This window comes from Nerophis ophidion, linkage group LG01 (assembly GCF_033978795.1).
Source record: "Nerophis ophidion isolate RoL-2023_Sa linkage group LG01, RoL_Noph_v1.0, whole genome shotgun sequence".
NCBI lineage: Eukaryota > Metazoa > Chordata > Actinopteri > Syngnathiformes > Syngnathidae > Nerophis > Nerophis ophidion.
Window position 1 is genome coordinate 78,314,981 of NC_084611.1, and position 19,125 is coordinate 78,334,105.

Sequence of the window (19,125 nt, forward strand, 5' to 3'; positions counted from 1 at the left end):
GATTAAGGTGCATGAGAATGTTTTCTATTCTGAATGTTATTTTTAGCACTGAATATCACCGGTATTATTCATTACTTATCAGGTTAAGCAATGTCAGCTAAGATTTATCTGAGAGCCAGATGCAGTCATCAAAAGAGCCACATCTGGCTCTAGAGCCATAGGTTCCCTACCCCTGATATATCATATTGCTTTAAAACCGGGCCCTTGTGTCTGTGCTGTCTACTCCTTCCGTACGTAACACTACTCTTCATAATTACAACTGCCAACATCTCAGACTTAAACTTTGTCTACACTAAGCCGGATAGCCCCTTAAACAAAAACATTTATAGCCTAAGCATCGTGTCTGCCACACCAAACCATTATTTAAGGTTCCCCTCCTTAGATCATTTTTTACACGGGTAAAACGCAGTGGAAGAGTGGCCGTGCGCAACCCGAGGGGCCCTGGTTCAAATCCCACCTAGTACCAACCTCGTCACGTCCGTTGTGTCCTGAGCAAGACACTTCACCCTTGCTCCTGATGGGTGCTGGTTGGCGCCTTGCATGGCAGCTCCCTCCATCAGTGTGTGAATGGGTAAATGTGGAAGTAGTGTCAAAGCGCTTTGAGTACCTTGAAGGTAGAAAAGCGCTATACAAGTACAACCCATTTATCATTTATCATTTGTAAGTGCGCCGTGAATTTCTTGAATCTCCAACTCTTAGGTTTGGACCCATAAGAGAGGAAATGACGGCAGAAAGATTGCGCACTCCACAAGAAGTGACATCAGAAAGAATGCGCCACAGCCAGCTTCATAAAAATCCGTTCGATAGAAAGCGGCAACCACTCGAAAGATGGAGGCGAGTCATCCAGACATGCCCGTGTTTTACAGGCGCATTTAGAAATCACACATCAATACATTAAGAGAAGGAAACAGGTGATTGCAGCTATTTCAGATACAACACATCTCAGACGGCAATGTTGAGCAAGGGTTTTGGATAAGCCCTTGAAGAACGGCAGCCTGGTGAGATATATTTGTCAGCAAGTGGGTTGTGTCAGAGGAACGGCAAGAGTGAAGTGAATTAGTGAATTATATTTATATAGCGCTTTTTCTCTAGTGACTCAAAGCGCTTTACTTAGTGAAACCCAATATCTAAGTTACATTCAAACCAGTGTGGGGGGCACTGGAAGCAGGTGTGTAAAGAGTCTTGCCCAAGGACACAACGGCAGTGACTACGTTGGCAGAAGCGGGAATCGAACCTGCAACCCTCAAGTTGCTGGCACGGCCACTCTACCAACCGAGCTAAACCGCCCCTTTCAAATGTCCAGGTCAGCTGTGATTCTACTTAGTGAAAGACTTGTTCCATTTGTTGAAAGACATACAACGGCAATGCTCCTATGGACAAGGGAAGACTACGAAAAATAGCGAATGCATTTCGACTGGCAAAGCAGACTAGCAGTTATTGTCCGCACTGTATGTCGAGCGAGTACTCAATGTCTAGTTTTGTACTCCATAACTATAGTGAAGCCATGCAGTTGTTGCGACCGTCAAGTACGACAGCCAATTTCAGCCTACAAGTACAGTGTCCTGTTGTAAAATATTCTTTATCACATTGTTTACATTCACATGTCCATTAAAGATATGATTCATGTATGATGGCTCAGGTGTGATTCATTACAATAGTCTAACAGCTGCTGATGGTGAGGCAAGAAAGGTTTACTCTTAAAAGTAATGGGGCAATAGTCTACATTTAAACACAGGGTAAGGATACACTTCCAGGTCAGAGGTTTTTCATGCATGCGTACTTGGTTGCACCGGCGGACTGAGGGAGTCTTAAACGGTGGCATTGTTGTGTGTGGACACGGACAAGGTTTGGAGGTGCTGATTTGGTAGCCGCAGGATTAGGTCTCTGCTTTTTGCAGATGATGTGGTCCTGATGGCTTCATCTGACCGGGATCTTCAGCTCTCGCTGGATCGGTTCGCAGCCGAGTGTGAAGCGACCGGAATGAGAATCAGCACTTCCAAGTCCGAGTCCATGGTTCTCGCCCAGAAAAGGGTGGAGTGCCATCTCCAGGTTGGGGAGGAGACCCTGCCCCAAGTGGAGGAGTTCAAGTACCTAGGAGTCTTGTTCACGAGTGAGGGAAGAGTGGATCGTGAGATCGACAGGCGGATCGGTGCGGCGTCTTCAGTAATGCGGACGTTGTACCGATCCGTTGTGGTGAAGAAGGAGCTGAGCCGGAAGGCAAAGCTCTCAATTTACCGGTCGATCTACGTTCCCACCCTCACCTATGGTCATGAGCTTTGGGTCATGACCGAAAGGATAAGATCACGGGTACAAGCGGCCGAAATGAGTTTCCTCCGCCGTGTGGCGGGGCTCTCCCTTAGAGATAGGGTGAGAAGCTCTGCCATCCGGGAGGAGCTCAAAGTAAAGCCGCTGCTCCTTCACATCGAGAGGAGCCAGATGAGGTGGTTCGGGCATCTAGTCAGGATGCCACCCGAACGCCTCCCAAGGGAGGTGTTTAGGGCACGTCCAACCGGTAGGAGGCCACGGGGAAGACCCAGGACACGTTGGGAAGACTATGTCTCCCGGCTGGCCTGGGAACGCCTCGGGATCCCCCGGGAAGAGCTAGACGAAGTGGCTGGGGAGAGGGAAGTCTGGGTTTCCCTGCTTAGGCTGTTGCCCCCGCGACCCGACCTCGGATAAGCGGAAGATGATGGACGTACAAGGTTAGGTGGGATTTACCCTGGATAACCTTATCTGGCTTAGTGTAGAAGGGGCCTTATTTCAAAATGTTCAGCGTCTAATCTCTGCTGAGATTCTATCTGGATAAACAACACCTGGCATCTGTCAATGACTGCATCTGTTGTATTGTGTGCGTATTCAGGAGTACAATGGCTAAATTCTGTCAGACCTCCTCCAAATACCCTTTTTCCTGGTGCATCTAGGCTACGGCGGGATAATTCCCATTAGTGTTCCGTCTTTTCACATCTGCGCAACAATGGCGACAATCACGCAAAAAAAGCCCTCGTCGCCTATTTTTCCGCGACTAAATTCACCGGGACCGGCAGGGAAATACACATTTGAAAACAGACGTGTCTGCTTCCAAATTCAAATGGATTCTTAACAAAACAAAAAAAAAGCTCCAGCTCCCTTCAAATTAAAATGCAGCCTTTTCATTCACATTCTGAACCCTCTTTCCAATCCCAGCTCCAGGCAACGACACACACATACACGGGACTAGACCGTGACCTCTGCACGGACATGGCGGTAATTATAATACCGCCTTTTGACTCCAGCTTATTTATGTCGAGTCTGTGTGAAGGCAGCAAAAACTCTATTTGGCAGGAATCACAGCGTGTACTGGAGAGCAAATTGGTTTCATGGCTGGTGGGAAAACAGACACGATCCCGGAGGAGTGGGACCCGCAAAGGGACGCGTGCCAGCGAAGCGTAAGAAGACGTTGCCCCTACCTCTGTGTCTCCGCACTGTATTGTCCCCTTCCCACTTGATTGACAGCGCAAAGTCGGAACTGGTAGGTTCTGGCGGGCGTGAGGCCGCCCACTGACATGTTGGTCACTGCTGGGTCCACCTCGGATACGTAGACCTTCCACGGCGAGTCTGGACAGGAGAGACAAGGATGAGGAAAGGAAAGCTGCATTAAGAGGCGACATCTTGAGCGATGGGAGGTTAATGAAGGCGCACAGACGCCGATGTCGACGACCATCTGATGATTGTGTTGGCCGCCTAAAATATGTGGGAGACAGATGTTCTCATCTCAGCAGCCACACGTGTATTTGTGCGAAGGACAGGCGTCATGTGGGAGTAAATGCAATAAAAGCCATTGTGTGATACATAAATACAGCATATTGCGTGGTACACATCTGCACACATGCACGCACACTCAAACAAATCATGTATCATCATAAATCACGGGCTCCAGTACTCTGGAATGCCCTCCCGGTAACAGTTCGCGATGCCACCTCAGTAGAAGCATTTAAGTCTCACCTTAAAACTCATTTGTATACTCTAGCCTTTAAATAGACTCCCTTTTTAGACCAGTTGATCTGCCGTTTCTTTTCTTTTTCTTCTATGTCCCACTCTCCCTTATGGAAGGGGTCCGGTCCGATCCGGTGGCCATGTACTGCTTGCCTGTGTATCGGCTGGGGACATCTCTGCGCTGCTGATCCGCCTCCGCTTGGGATGGTTTCCTGCTGGCTCCGCTGTGAACGGGACTCTCGCTGCTGTGTTGGATCCGCTTTGGACTGGACTCTCGCGAATGTGTTGGATCCATTATAGATTGAACTTTCACAGTATCATGTTAGACCCGCTCGACATCCATTGCTTTCCTCCTCTCCAAGGTTTTCATAGTCATCATTGTCACTGACGTCCCACTGGGTCATTATTGTCACCGATGTCCCACTGGGTGTGAGTTTTCCTTGCCCTTATGTGGGCCTACCGAGGATGTCGTAGTGGTTTGTGCAGCCCTTTGAGACACTAGTGATTTAGGGCTATATAAGTAAACATTGTTTGATTGATTGATTTATGTGCTTTGATAGCAAAAGTTGTTAATAGTGGGGAAGGCCAGGTGGTTTTGCTTAGCCCGCCAAAGAGTGGCTTACCAATACATACCAGTGTTTCCCATATACCATAAATTCCCGACTATAAGCTTCCACATTTTTCCTACGCTCTGAACCCTGCGGCTTATAAAAAGATGCGGCTAATTTATGGATTTTTCTTTGCTGACGGCCTTAATGCGAATAGTTTTTGGAATAAAACAAGCCAAGGCACTGAAAGAGTGTGTTATCGTTTGGCACTATCTTTTGGATGATTTCTCTCACTGCATGTGCTCCAGTGCCCCTCTGTTTTTTAGCGCTCTGAATCAACAGTACGAGTGCCGTCCACAGCGTTTTCTACTCCGTAACGACGTGGACGCATAGTGGTGCACGGATTGTTCTTCCAAGATTGCAGCAGGAACTTCAGAGGCAAAAGTTCAGGTAAGACAGTGATTTATCTTATAAATCAGGCAGGAACAAACACACAAAGCACTGGGAGCGGACGGGATAGCTAACAAGAAAAGAATAAGGCAAAGCTTAGCTCAGGAAAACAAAGGGTAGACGACGTGACTTGTTAAGTGTAAGCAAATACAAGCACCAGACTGAATTAGGCGAAAAAGCAGGTATAAATAACTCTCTGATTAGTGCCAGGAACAGGTGAGTCTCCCGAACGCTAATCAGAGGCAGGTGACACTAATCAGCACCTGAGACAACCGAGAAACACAAACCTAGGGTGCTAAAACAGAACTTAAACCATACGTGAATGAAAACCTAAATAAACTTAAACACACTATGATCCGGGCAACATATCATAATATACTCATATGGATTTTTCATTCATCACCCTGTGCAATGTTTGAAAGTTTTACAGTATAACTAAAACAATTTCTACTTACGAGACAGTCCATTGTGTGATGTCTGTAGGAGTGTTTTCATGCTATCGTAACGTACTCAAGCTAGCGTTGTTAGCCTTAGCTAATATGCCTACACGTTTACGCGTGTGCGTTATTAATATTAACTTACAACGGCATTCCTTTTTAATTGTTTCAGTTTTGTAAATTCACCAAAACGTCACAGTGAAGTTTTAGGGTTTGTTTAGCTGATTGGAGAGCTACCTTCCACAGCTAACGGGTCCATGACGATGACTTCTGTTTTGTTTGATACCCCGTTTTACTGCCGTATTACAGGCAGTGTTTAAAAACAATTAGGGTATGTAAATAAATAAATAAACATTTACAAAATCTTGCATATATACTGTATCTGTGGCTCATATATGGAATAAAAATATTCTAAAACTTACTGGATGTGGTGAGCTCTATAGTCCCGAAAATACGTTATTCATTCATTAGGCTGCAAAATTGCTTTGTTGGGTTCAAATCCAGGCTCGGGATCTTTCTGTGTGGAGTTTGCATGTTCTCCCCGTGAATGCGTAGGTTCCCTCCGGTTACTCCGGCTTCCTCCCACTTCCAAAGACATGCACCTGGGGATAGGTTGATTGGCAACACTAAATTGGCCCTAGTGTGTGAATGTGAGTGTGAATGTTGTCTGTCTATCTGTGTTGGCCCTGCGATGAGGTGACGACTTGTCCAGGGTGTACCCCGCCTTCCGCCCGATTGTAGCTGAGATAGGCGCCAGTGCCCCCCGCGACCCCGAAAGGGAATAAGCGGTAGAAATGGATGGATGGATATTATTATTTTCCAAATCTGATCATATTTTTGAGTATGTTAAGTCTGGCAAAAAAAAAAAATATTTTTAGGGGTCCCGAACACAAACTTTCCAAATTGACTCTACAGCGTCCCCTTTAAAATTTTAAAAAGAAATGCCCCTGGAACTAGATACCGGTATTGTCACATAAATCGCCCGAGACTTTTTTCATAACAGGACGCAAGCGAAAGTTGCAAGAACCCATTATGTAAACAAATAGGAAGTTGGCCAAGTTGATTTCAGGGTAAAAAGGGTAGGAGTTTGATACTTTCAATATAATAAAATATAATAATATATATAATACTATAATATGATTATAATAATTATTAATTATAAATCCATTACATCATATAAAATGTAAACACAAACACACTGACACACACATCTATATATATATATAAAAATATATATATATATAAATAAATATACATATACAAATATATTTTTTATATTATATTAAATTATATTATAGTATTATTAAATTATATATATTATTATCCATCCATTTTCTACCGGTTATTTTCTTTGGGGTTGCGGGGGGGCGCTGGTGCCTATCTCATCTACAATCGGGCGGAAGGCGGGGTAATATTTTACAGTAATGATTTCTCTCCCATGAATTAGTTTTAGTACAAAACATGCATAAAACGTATTTCAAGTTTGAGAAAAATAGTTTTACACGAGTAAAAAAAAAGTGCTGCTATATGTATATATATATATATATATATATATATATACATATATATACTGTATATATATATATATATATATATAGTAGTACAATATATGTATATATTTATTTATATATATATATATATTTATATATAGTAGTACTATATATATATATATATATATATATATATATATACTGTGTATATATATAGTAGTACAATATATGTATATATTTATATATATATTTATACATAGTAGTACAACATATATATATATATATATATATATATATATATATATATATATATATATATATATATATATATATATATACTGTATATATATATATATATTAGTACAATATATGTAGATATTTATTTATATATATATTTATATATAGTAGTACAATATATATATATATATATATATATATTTATATATATATATAGTAGTACAATATATGTATACATTTATTTATATATATATTTATATATAGTAGTACAATATATATTTATATATTGTACTACGGCCCCCCCAGTCAAAATGTTTTGACACCTTTGTTATAGTCAATCATATGGCAAACCGGGCAGAAGTCATTTGTTGTCCTTAGCCATTTAGAAGACAACAATGTCCAACTACATAGCTCGGTTGGTAGAGTGGCATAGCTCGGTTGGTAGAGTGGCCGTGCCAGCAACTTGAGGGTTGCAGGTTCGATTCCCGCTTCCGCCATCCTAGTCCCTGCCGTTGTGTCCTTGGGCAATACACTTTACCCACCTTTACCCAGTGCCACCCACACTGGTTTAAATGTAACTTAGATATTGGGTTTCACTATGTAAAGCGCTTTGAGTCACTAGAGAAAAAGCGCTATATAAATATAATTCACTTCACAATATAATTCACATGACACCAAAAAAGGAGCCTCTGCATAACATAAGTCGTCATTAACGCTGTTTACTACAATCATGAAGCAACCAATAAAAATACACGCTTGAACTCATGTTAGCAGCACTTTTTTGTCTACTTGTTTAAAATTATTTTTCTCAAACTTGAAATACGTTTTATGCATGTTTTGTAATCAAACTAATTCATGGGAGAGAAATAGTTACTATAAATAACACAATTAACAAAATAAAATATTTTCTTGACACCATCCCGATCAGGATTTGAATGCAGTTGTTAAATGTTTAGTACATGACCAACACTAACAGAGCGCCACTTCACGAATTTCGAGGGAAATACACCAGTATACGGCGGAAGCGGGAATCGAACCTGTGTGGGGACGGCGTGGCACAGTGGGAGAATGGCCGTGCGCAACCCGAGGGTCCCTGGTTCAAATCCCACCTAGTACCAACCTCGTCACGTCCGTTGTGTCCTGAGCAAGACACTTCACCCTTGCTCCTGATGGGTGCTGCTTGGCGCCTTGCATGGCAGCTCCCTCCATCAGTGTGTGAATGTGTGTGTGAATGGGTAAATGTGGAAGTAGTGTCAAAGCCCTTTGAGTAGCTTGAAGGTAGAAAAGCGCTATACAAGTACAACCCATTTATCATTTATTTATTTATTTACTTTTTATCAGTGGTTGAGCAGGAAGGGGCTAGGAATATGTGCAGTAAAATTATATATGGAGCTTTATGTTTTTTAATATTTCAGATTTTACATGGGCTTTTTGTAGGGAGAAGTGGCCCGGAATGTAGGAGATGGGCCTCAATAGGTGCAACTGTTTTGGTTAGCGTCATCAGTAAACTCTTTTATGTTCAGGTGTGAATGACTACAAGTTCAGTGCTTGTGTGTTTATGAGTTTAACTTTTAAAGTTGGGTGCCTGGGCTGTGCACGTGCAACAGAAGGAGAAAGGAAGACAGGGTAGCCATCTTGTCATTCTTTATCGCAATCCCTCTCTCCCCCTGTTTCCCATCTGAACGAGAGGCAGCCTGCTGTTCAAACATCTGTGCTGACACAGGGGCGAGAGACGAGGAGACGGAGGACAATGGGAAGGGGGGAGGGAGGAGTGTTTGAGAGCGTACTTCCAGGGAACCAGGATGTACATTTTCGCATTCCTCCATACGTCTCGCCTTATAAATGAGGCGGCGTGGGTGCCTGCTCGACAGCAAATAAACAGCTGTTTGCTGCGCAGAGACTATAAATTAGGGCCGGGCGATACACACACATACACTCACTCATACACGGCATACATACTGTTCTCTGAGAGCTCCAACAGGTAGTAGAGAAGCGGCGAGTTCCCGTCGAAAGGGCGCAGCCAGGACAGGAGGACGGAGCGAGAGTCTGAGTCATTGAGCCGTGCTGCCAGGGAGCGGGGAGAGTGTGGCAGCTCGCTGTGCACAAGAGGAGACAAAAATAAATACATCAAGTTAGGGCAGGGGTTGGCAACCCACAATGTTGAAAGAGCCAGGTTGGACCAAAAATACAAAAAAATAAACGAATCTGTCTGGAGCCGCAAAACATTTCAAGTGTTATAATGAAGGCAACACATGATGTAAGTGTACTTTATTATTTATATTGGCCTACTATCAAAATGACTATGTTCCATAGGCTGACGCAAATCTTTGTTAATGAAAATGTACGGAGCCCGCAGAGCAGGGGTCACCAAGCTTTTTGAAATCAAGAGCTACTTCTTGGGTACTGATTAATGCGAAGGGCTACCAGTTTGATACACACTTAAATGGCAGAGAAGAGGACTGTGGACAAACTAGTGAGCATCCTGGATGATGCCAGTCACCCTCTGCATAGCGTTATCAGTAGCAAGAGGAGCCTGTTCAGTGCTAGACTGCTTCATCCCAAGTGCAGGACTAATAGACTCAAGAACTCCTTTGTCCCACACGCCATTAGACTGTACAACTCCTCTCTGGGACTGGGGCGGGGGGTATTAGGATGACAGGGGATGCAAAACATTAACAGTGCAATACGTTTTCATAACATGGTCACTACTGTCTACTTTGTCTTGTTATATTCTTATTTTGCTGTTATATTGTTATTCCCATTGTTTTTATTCTTTTTGTAATATTTCTCTATTTTGTTTCCTTTTAAACCCCCATTATTTACTTTTTACTTTTTTCTTTAAATTGATCTCAACTCTGTACACTGCTGCTGGAATTTTAATTTTCCTGAAGGAACTCTCCTGAAGGAATCAATAAAGTACTATCTATCTATCTATCTATCTATCTATCTATCTATCTATCTATCTATCTATCTATCTATCTATCTATCTATCTATCTATCTATCTATCTATCTATCTATCTATCTAAATAAATTGCCAGAAATAGCCAATTTGCTCAATTGACCTTTAACTCTATGTTATTATTAATAATTAGTATTTATCTTTCTGGAAACACTGATCATCTTAATGATTTCTCACAAATATATATGGAAACTGATAAATATCAATGTGCAACACTTTATTTTTTATATTATCTCTAAGTGCAAATTTTTCAAATAGAACATTTTCAAATGATCACTTCTAAGACAGTCTTGTGAAATCACAATATCCCCTTTTAACTAGCTAGCCACTAACATTTTTTAACAAATCATGAATTACTTTAATTTCACCACGTTTGTACAAATAATAACTCATGTAAAATACAAAAGTCAATTCTCAATTTTTTTAATAAATCATGTCACACTTTGAACTGGACACCAAATCTGCTATCTGTTGCTTTGTCAGTTAGTGGGAAGCCTGGCATTGAATGCTGTTAACTAGTGTGTTGTACTCTGGTGTGTAACTTGACACTGCAACTCTGAGTGAGTCTTGCAGATGTGCATCAGTGAGGCGTGTTCTGTGTTTGTTCTTGATGAAGTTCATGTCAGAAAAGGCTAATTCACAAAGATAAGTTGAACCAAACAGGCTTGCAACCTTCATGGCTGCTGCACATACACCACAGTACTTTTCTGTACTTTTCTGTGTCAACAAGGCACCAAAAGTTTGGTGCAGCCTGGTGGGCTTTAAATTTTAAATTGTCAGGAAAGAAGAGGAAGGAATTTAAAAGGTAAAAAAGTATATGTGTTTAAAAATCTTAAAAACATTTTTAAGGTTATATTTTTTCTCTAAAATTTTCTTTCTGAAAGTTATAAGAAGCAAAGTAAAAAAACATTTATTTAAACAAGTGAAGACCAAGTTTTTATAATATTTTTTTGGATTTTCAAATTCTATTTGAGTTTTGTCTCTCTTAGAATTAGGGGGGCGGCATGGCGTAGTTGGTAGAGCGGCCGTGCCAGAAACCCGAGGGTTGCAGGTTCGCTTCCCACCTATTGCTATCCAAATCGCTGCCGTTGTGTCCTTGGGCAGGACACTTCACCCTTGCCCCCGGTGCCGCTCACACTGGTGAATGAATGATGAATGAATGACTGGTGGTGGTCGGAGGGGTCAGTGCATCTGCCTCACAATACGAAGGTCCTGAGTAAATAAATGATAAATGGGTTGTACTTGTATAGCGCTTTTCTACCTTCAAGATACTCAAAGCGCTTTGACACTACTTCCACATTTACCCATTCACACACACATTCACACACTGATGGAGGGAGCTGCCATGCAAGGCGCCAACCAGCACCCATCAGGAGCAAGGGTGAAGTGTCTTGCTCAGGACACAACGGACGTGACGAAGTTGGTACTAGGTGGGATTTGAACCAGGGCCCCTCGGGTTGCGCACGGCCACTCTCCCACTGCGCCACGCCGTCCCAGAGTAATCCAGGGTTCAATCCCGGGCTCGGGATCTTTCTGTGTGGAGTTTGCATGTTCCCCCCGTGACTGCGTGGGTTCCCTCCAGGTACTTCCTCCCATGGAACAGGCAGATCTTATATAACGTGATAGTGCAAAATCAACTTTCAAAAAACAAACGAAAAAACATCAGTGGTTTATTAAATAAAATGTAATTAAAACAATTAATGCCTCTTTTTTATTTGCAGCCTTCTGAGGTAAATATCAACATCAACTTTTTCCACAGGCTAATAAATTCCAAAATAATATATAAATGAGGTGAGTAGGGTTTGGTGGTAGCGGAGGTGTATATTGTAGCGTTCCGGAAGAGTTAGTATTGCAAGGGGTTCTGGGTATTTGTTCTGTTGTGTTTATGTTGTGTTACGGTGTGGGTGTTCTCCAGAAATGTGTTTTGTCATTCTTGTTTGGTGTGGGTTCACAGTGTGGCACATATCTGTAACAATGTTAAAGTTGTTTATATGGCCACCCTCAGTGTGACCCGTATGGCTGTTGACCAAGTATGCTGGCATTTGCATATGTGTGTGTGAAAGCTGCATATATTATGTGACTTGGTCAGCACGCTGTTTATATGGAGGAAAAAAGAGGACGTGACGACATGTTGTAGAGGACGCTAAAGGCAGTGCCTTTAAGGCACGCTCCCAATATTGTTGTTCGGGTGGAAATCGGGAGAATGGTTGCCCAGGGAGATTTTCGGGAAGGGCACTAAACTTCGTGAGTCTCCCAGGAAAATCAGGAGGGTTGGCAAGTATGAGTATTAGCGGTGAATGTGGTGTTACCGGCGGGCCAGCTCTAATGTTAATTTGATATTGCCTCAAGGGCCAAATGAAATTAAACGGCGGGCCAAATTTGGCCCACGGGCCAGAGTTTGACACCCATGCTTTAGGGGCTCTGTAGAAATGTAATATTCATTCTACACATTTTTACAACATTCGAAATAATTAGTCAAATGGAGGCTTCTCAGAAGGTGAGATAAAGGTGAGGAAATTACCGGGTTAAAATGGCCAAAGGTATAGATAGATGTGTGTCCAATTTAAAGGAAATGGCAGGCTGTCTTCTTCTAATGGATTTATAACAAGCTGGGTAACGTTTGCTGTGGTCTATAACAACATGGCACATAAACGTTTGCTGTGGTCTATAACAACATGGCACATAAACAACTATCAGAAATGCAGCCAATATTACATACAGATAATGGGTCATAAGACATGCAAATATAAATTGAATTAAGATGATTTAAAGGAAATTAAATGAGCTCAACTATAGCTACACACAAGGCATAATGATGCAATATGTACATACAGCTAGCCTAAATAGCATGTTAGCATCATTTAGCTTGCAGTCATGCAGTGACCAAATATGCCTGATTAGCACTCCACACAAGTCAATAACATCAACAAAACTCACCTTTGTGCCTTCACGCACAATATTAAAAGTTTGGTGGACAAAATAAGACAAAAAAGGAGTGGCGTAAAACACGTCTTAGTATGTCGGAAAAAGAAAGGTGTACAGGTAAAGACAAACTACAGTGAGTTCAAGGACCGCCAAAATTAGTAGGACAAAACGGCGCTGGCCAAACATCTGAAATATGTTTAATATAAATAGTGGGATTTCTAACAATTAGGGTGGGGTGTGTCATTGTTGTCCTGCAGAAAGAATATTAAAACAAAAAAATATTTTTTTTCACCTCATCTCATCCCTCATTACCATGAATTGATTAACGTGGACCCCGAGTTGAAAAACTTATTCGGGTGTCACCATTTAGTGGTCAATTGTACGCAATATGTACTGTACTGTGCTATCTACTTATAAAAGTCTCAATAAATCTTTTTCAATTTTTCATACATTTTTAAAAAAGCTCCTTAAAAATGGTGCATTTCATTAAAAAAAAAAAAAAAAAAAAAAAATTGTCTATAATCCAATATTTTGATGTAGTTCATATTAAGCTCAAGTGACCTGAGTTCAACCACACCGTGATGGATGCAACTCCACTTTTATTACTATGGCGCCGTATTCAAATATCAACCTTTCCGTTATTGTTTATGCTCACGAGTGTTTTTAATATTTGACACGTCTCCACGCCGGAGGAAGAGCACGACAGCTGGAGTGGCGCTTCCAGAAGAGTCCAAGACGGGCACGAGAATGATGTTTTCTCATTCTGAACTGGTGTGATGGCATTAATTAAGGGATGAGCAGCAGAGTGAATGTTGTGGCGCTTACCTTCACACTACACACACACACAGACACGCACACACACACAGACACGCACGCAGCCAGTGACGACCACAAAGATGGGTCTTGTGAGAGCTGAACCAATAACCTGCTGCTAATTAGTCTGTCTCCTCAGCCGCCAGCGTCTGTTAGCCTCTATGACCCGATGATACTGAGCTAACGAGAATGTCACTCTCACACACACACACACACACACACACACACACACACACACACACACACACACACACACACACACACACACACACACACACACACACACACACACACACACACACACACACACACACACACACACACACACTCACGCACGTGGCAGGAAATCTCGAATTCACCTTCCAAGATTTTCACAGGCATAAACATTGAGCCATCCACGTTTGACATGTAACCTCAGGTCTTGCGACCATTCCAGAAGATTGTGTCTCCTCACCTTTGTGCCGCCCAGCAGTTGTATTAATAAATCGTAATTATCGCTCATAAATAGATGATTCAAGTGCTTATGAATATATAAGGACCCCCAACCTGCAGGTGTTTTCTTACAGAAGCATTAATGAGGCACACTTGAAATATGCAAGTGCACAACTTAATACCGTATTTTCCGGACCATAGGGCACACCGGATTATATGGCACACTGCCGATGAATGGTCTATTTTCAATCTTTTTTCATATATAAGGCGCATTAAAAAAGTCACATACATATATATAATTTTTTTCTAAATGGAAAACACTTCCTTGTGGTCTACATAACATGTAATGGTGGTTCTTTGGTCAAGATGTTGCATACTGTAGATCAGGGGTGCCCATTACGTCGATCGCGATCCACTGGTCGATCTCGGAGGGTGTGTCAGTCGATCTCAAGCCAGGCATTAAAAAATGGACATAAAAATGAGCAATCATCAATCATACCAAGACTTCACTTTCGTCAGTTGTTTGACATTCTCGGCACCCGAGGATCTTGTGAGATGACGCTGGCTGCTGCGAGCTCATATTTAAGAAAAAAATCACTAACAGGGCGGACGCAGAGAAACACATTTTATTTCTAGAGACTCCGTACCTACTGTCAAAACTCTAAAGACCGACTGCACAGTTCCTGTCTTCACCATAAAAGACCTGTTTCATCCTGCCTGTGCTAACAAAATAAGAGTCTCGGAAAGCTAGCGTGCACAAGCTAGCAAGCTACGGTGTTTGATGCCAATGTATTTCTCCCCCGCCCTCAGCGACCGCTTTCTCACTTGCTTGCCCACCCGCACAGTCACTGACGTCACTCACCTGCTGCCAGACATTAAAAGGCCACACATATATGCTACTCTCATAACAAAGTGTTTAAAAACGAGTATGCAAGTTGGACAAATGAGATGCCAAATCCAACCACTTTCATGTGGTATTGGACAGAAAGGAGGACTTTTTTTTTTCCTCCATTTGAAAATGCGGACGTTATCAGCACCACTGTCTAATTCCAATCAATGCAAGTCATCAGAATCAAATACACCAACTTATATTCTTGTATTCATGAAAGAAAGGAATCTATGTGTGTTAAACATGCTTGTATTATCATTAAACACCATTAACTTGTTAACAAAAATGTCTCTTTCATAAATAAATAAATATAAATTATAAATAGGAATGAGGTAGATTTCCTCGACTTGGTCAATTAAAAAGTAGCTCGCCTGCAGAAAAAGTGTGAGCGCCCCTGCTGTAGATGATGTTTTAAATATCATCTTCTGACAGTCGCTTGCGGATGCACCGTTATGTGGGCGGTAGAGATGTGCGGATAGGTAATTATATCATCCGCAGCCGCATCACCAAAGTCGTCATCCACCGGCCGTACCCGCCAACCGCCCGCTGAAATACATCAGAGGTTGTCCTCTTTTACCACTCACAGAGCTATTTAAACCTGTTTCACAGAGTAATGAAGACAATTGGAGCCGCTAACGTTCCGGCAACTATCCAATAGCGTTCATCCTGATGACAAGAATATGGGCGTGCTGTGAAGCTGCTAGCGGGGTGTATACAATAGTCAGGAGTTGTCATGAATACAAAGGATTATGGGTATTGTTGTGTTGCATTTATGTTGTGTTACTGTGAGGATGTTCTCCCGAAATGTGTTTGTCGTTTTTAATTGGTGTGGCTTCACAGCGTGGCGCATATTACTAAGAGTGTTAAAATTGTTTATATCACATCAATTCGTGTACTCTGTGTCACCCAGTATGCCTTGCAGTCGTGTACGTGTTGCCGCGGAAACCACACACAACATGATGCTGGACTGTCAAGCATATTGTACATGTTGTAGAAGGCGACAAAGCCAATGGCTTCATAGCACGCCCTAATAATTATTATCTGGGTGACTACCGGCAGTCATTCTAGAGAATAATAGCGTCTCTTATTGTCTTCTTCGCTTTATGACACGGATCTTAAATGGCACTTTGAATGTCAAAGGATACCGATCTCAGAACCCTGCATATCAAATATTTCCGAATGGTTCAACCGCTACCCGCCCAAATCTAATTAAAATCAATTTTTTCGTCATGTCAACCGCCCGACCCGCGGTTTATCCGCGGACTCCGCGGATGAGATTGCAAACCGCGCTTCTCTAGTGGGCGGTCTTATTTACGTGGCTCACCTTCGGCAGCGTCTTCTCCCCGTCATCTTTGTTGTAGCTGTGTAGCGTGCAAGGACGGGAGTGGAAGACGTGTCAAAAGATGGAGCTAACTCTTTTAATGACATTCAGACTTTACTTAAATTAAAAATGGAGCAGCATCTCCTCATACGGAAATAACAACGCCGGAAATGTGTCCCATGAAAAACCGTCCAACCGGAACTCTCTAAAGTTCCTTTGGTAAATAATGTAAACTCAGTACACCGGTATGTTTTGGCGCTTTCATGGCGAGTTTACTGACAGATATAAGTAAGGACTTTACACTACTTTATATTAGAAATCGCAACAGCAGAGGATGAATGTCACATAACTATGATGCTTGGGTGGCATCGTGGTGTGGTTGCGTTCTCTCGTGGGTGCAGCAGAGATGGAACACAGCGTGAAGGTAGGAATGATGATTTATTTATAACTACAAAACCAGACTAGGAACAAAAACACTTGCACGAAGGCACTACAAACAAAACCAACAGAAAGCGCTACCATGAGCTAGGGACAAACAACAGAATAGCGTGAAAGCTAAAGTACACAAAAGTAATTACCACAAACCGGGAAGAGCGATGTCACCTGTTGCAAGGAAGCAAATAAGAGTCCGAAAGCGAATGGCAAACAAAGGCAGTCTTAAATAAGGAGATAATCACAAATCAGGTGTGCGTGACAAACAGAAGGCAGGTGACACTAAATGGGTAACTATTACAACGGAACACAACAGGAAGTGCCACCAGGAACTAAGGACGTCAAATTACAGAATGTGATATACAAACAGAACAAAAACAGAACATGACATGATCCAAGTCATGGATTATGACAATAACAAAAAGATAAAGAAAAAGAAGAAGCTTAACGACTATGGCGTCACCACAGACTACAATTTTTCAGGATTTATGCAGATCGGCAGGTAAGAAAAGTTACTTTTTGCATAATACTGCAAAACAAAAGTTCAGATAATATGGCTTACCTTTTATATACACCATAATAATACTCATCTGTTAAAGCACAGTACAATCCATCAAGTGGTGCAGCTTCATAGTTTACCAAAGTCATACAAAAACATTTTGATAGATTTTTGAGCGCCGTGTGTAATGTTCTATATTTTCAATGGAACATATATAATACTGGTGTTGTTTACTTGAGTCATATTGCGGTCTACACGTATCTCTTGTGTGTGACTGCCATCTACTGGTCACACTTATCATTTTACCATGTACCAAATAAAATAGGTTGGTAGGCAAAACCAGAATTATTCCGTACATTAGGTGTGTATCTAGTTATAAGGCTCACTGTCGAGTTTTGAAAAAATAAAAATAAAAATTTAAGTACGCCTTATAGTCCGGAAATCACGCTGTTAGCGTCAGGCATTTCCAGTCGTTTGGGGGACACACGGAGACACGTTTACAAAAAAAACAATCATCCAGCATGAATATAAATTTTGTTTTTAAAATCCACAACAAAACATTTTAGAAGATTGGATTAGGGGACGGCATAGCACAGCACTTGGTACAGTGGCTGTGCCAGCAACCTGAGGGTTCCTGGTTCAATCCCCACCTTCTACCATCTTAGTCACGTCCGTTGTGTCCTTGAGCAAGACACTTCACCCTTGCTCCTGAGGGGTCGTGGTTAGCGCCTTGCATGGCAGCTCCCGCCATCAGTGTGTGAATGGGTGAATGTGGAAATGGCGTCAAGCGCTTTTTGAGTTCCTTAAAAAAGGTATAAAAGCGCTATACAGGTATAATCCATTTACCATTTAGGTGAGGGATTACTATCACTGTTAGTTAGTATTTGCCATGTACCGTATTAATTTACACGTGGCAGCTCAACACAGGTAAATTTAGGGCCGTCACTAGTAAAAAAATAAATACATTTAATATTTTGCAATACAGGAAGGTAACGCTGTCGTAACAGAATCTGAGGTTAGAGCAACATGATTCCATTGTTATTTAGTACAGACTCATACTGTGGTACAAAGTTAGTGGTCAATAATGTCTGAAATTTACTGATTTGTGTCAATTTTGTTATGTTAAAATCTAATTTGTTAAACTTTCTTTGACAAGTTTAAAACTAGCGCTATGTTCATTTTTATTAGCCTGTCAATGGAGTTGTCTATTTTATGTTAGCATGAAGCTAGTGGCGTAAGAGCCAAACTTTATCCTGTATGCTTTTTCAGTTCATGCCAAACTAAAATACTCGTGAACCATGACTCTACCATATATGCACACTTCCTGTGTATAATAATGTACTTTCCTCTGTGTGGTTAGTTTTATTGTAATTCTAGTGAGGAGAATATCAATAAACATACTAAAGTTGGTCATATTTGCCAAACTAAATAAAACACAGAGGGAAGACAGAATACTATGTAAATGCAAATAAACCAAGAGTGTACAAAGTTGTAGTAATAAAACTGAATAATACAGTAAGATGATATAATGTAACAAGAACATGTTAGGTTGATTCTAAAAATCAATTACAGAGATTTGCCTTTAAATTTTTAACTTAGAGTACCAATAAATACATTAGCTGTGGCGAAATTATTCTCTGCATTTGACCCGTCAACTTTGATCCCCCCCTAGGAGGTGAGGGGAGCAGTGGGCAGCAGGGGTGGCCGCGCCCAGGAATCA

General features: G+C 41.6%; 1 protein-coding gene across 1 annotated transcript in view; it reads right to left on the minus strand.

Moving 5' to 3' along the window:
* LOC133560173 (protein sidekick-1-like) overlaps positions 1-19,125 on the minus strand; it is an 849,418-nt gene that overhangs the window by 215,024 nt on the left and 615,269 nt on the right. The window contains exons 14-15 of the mRNA XM_061912393.1: positions 9,094-9,230; positions 3,447-3,594 (exon numbers count right to left, since the gene is read on the minus strand). Of these exons, the coding sequence (XP_061768377.1) occupies positions 3,447-3,594; positions 9,094-9,230 (285 nt within the window). The remainder of the gene's footprint in view (positions 1-3,446; positions 3,595-9,093; positions 9,231-19,125) is intronic.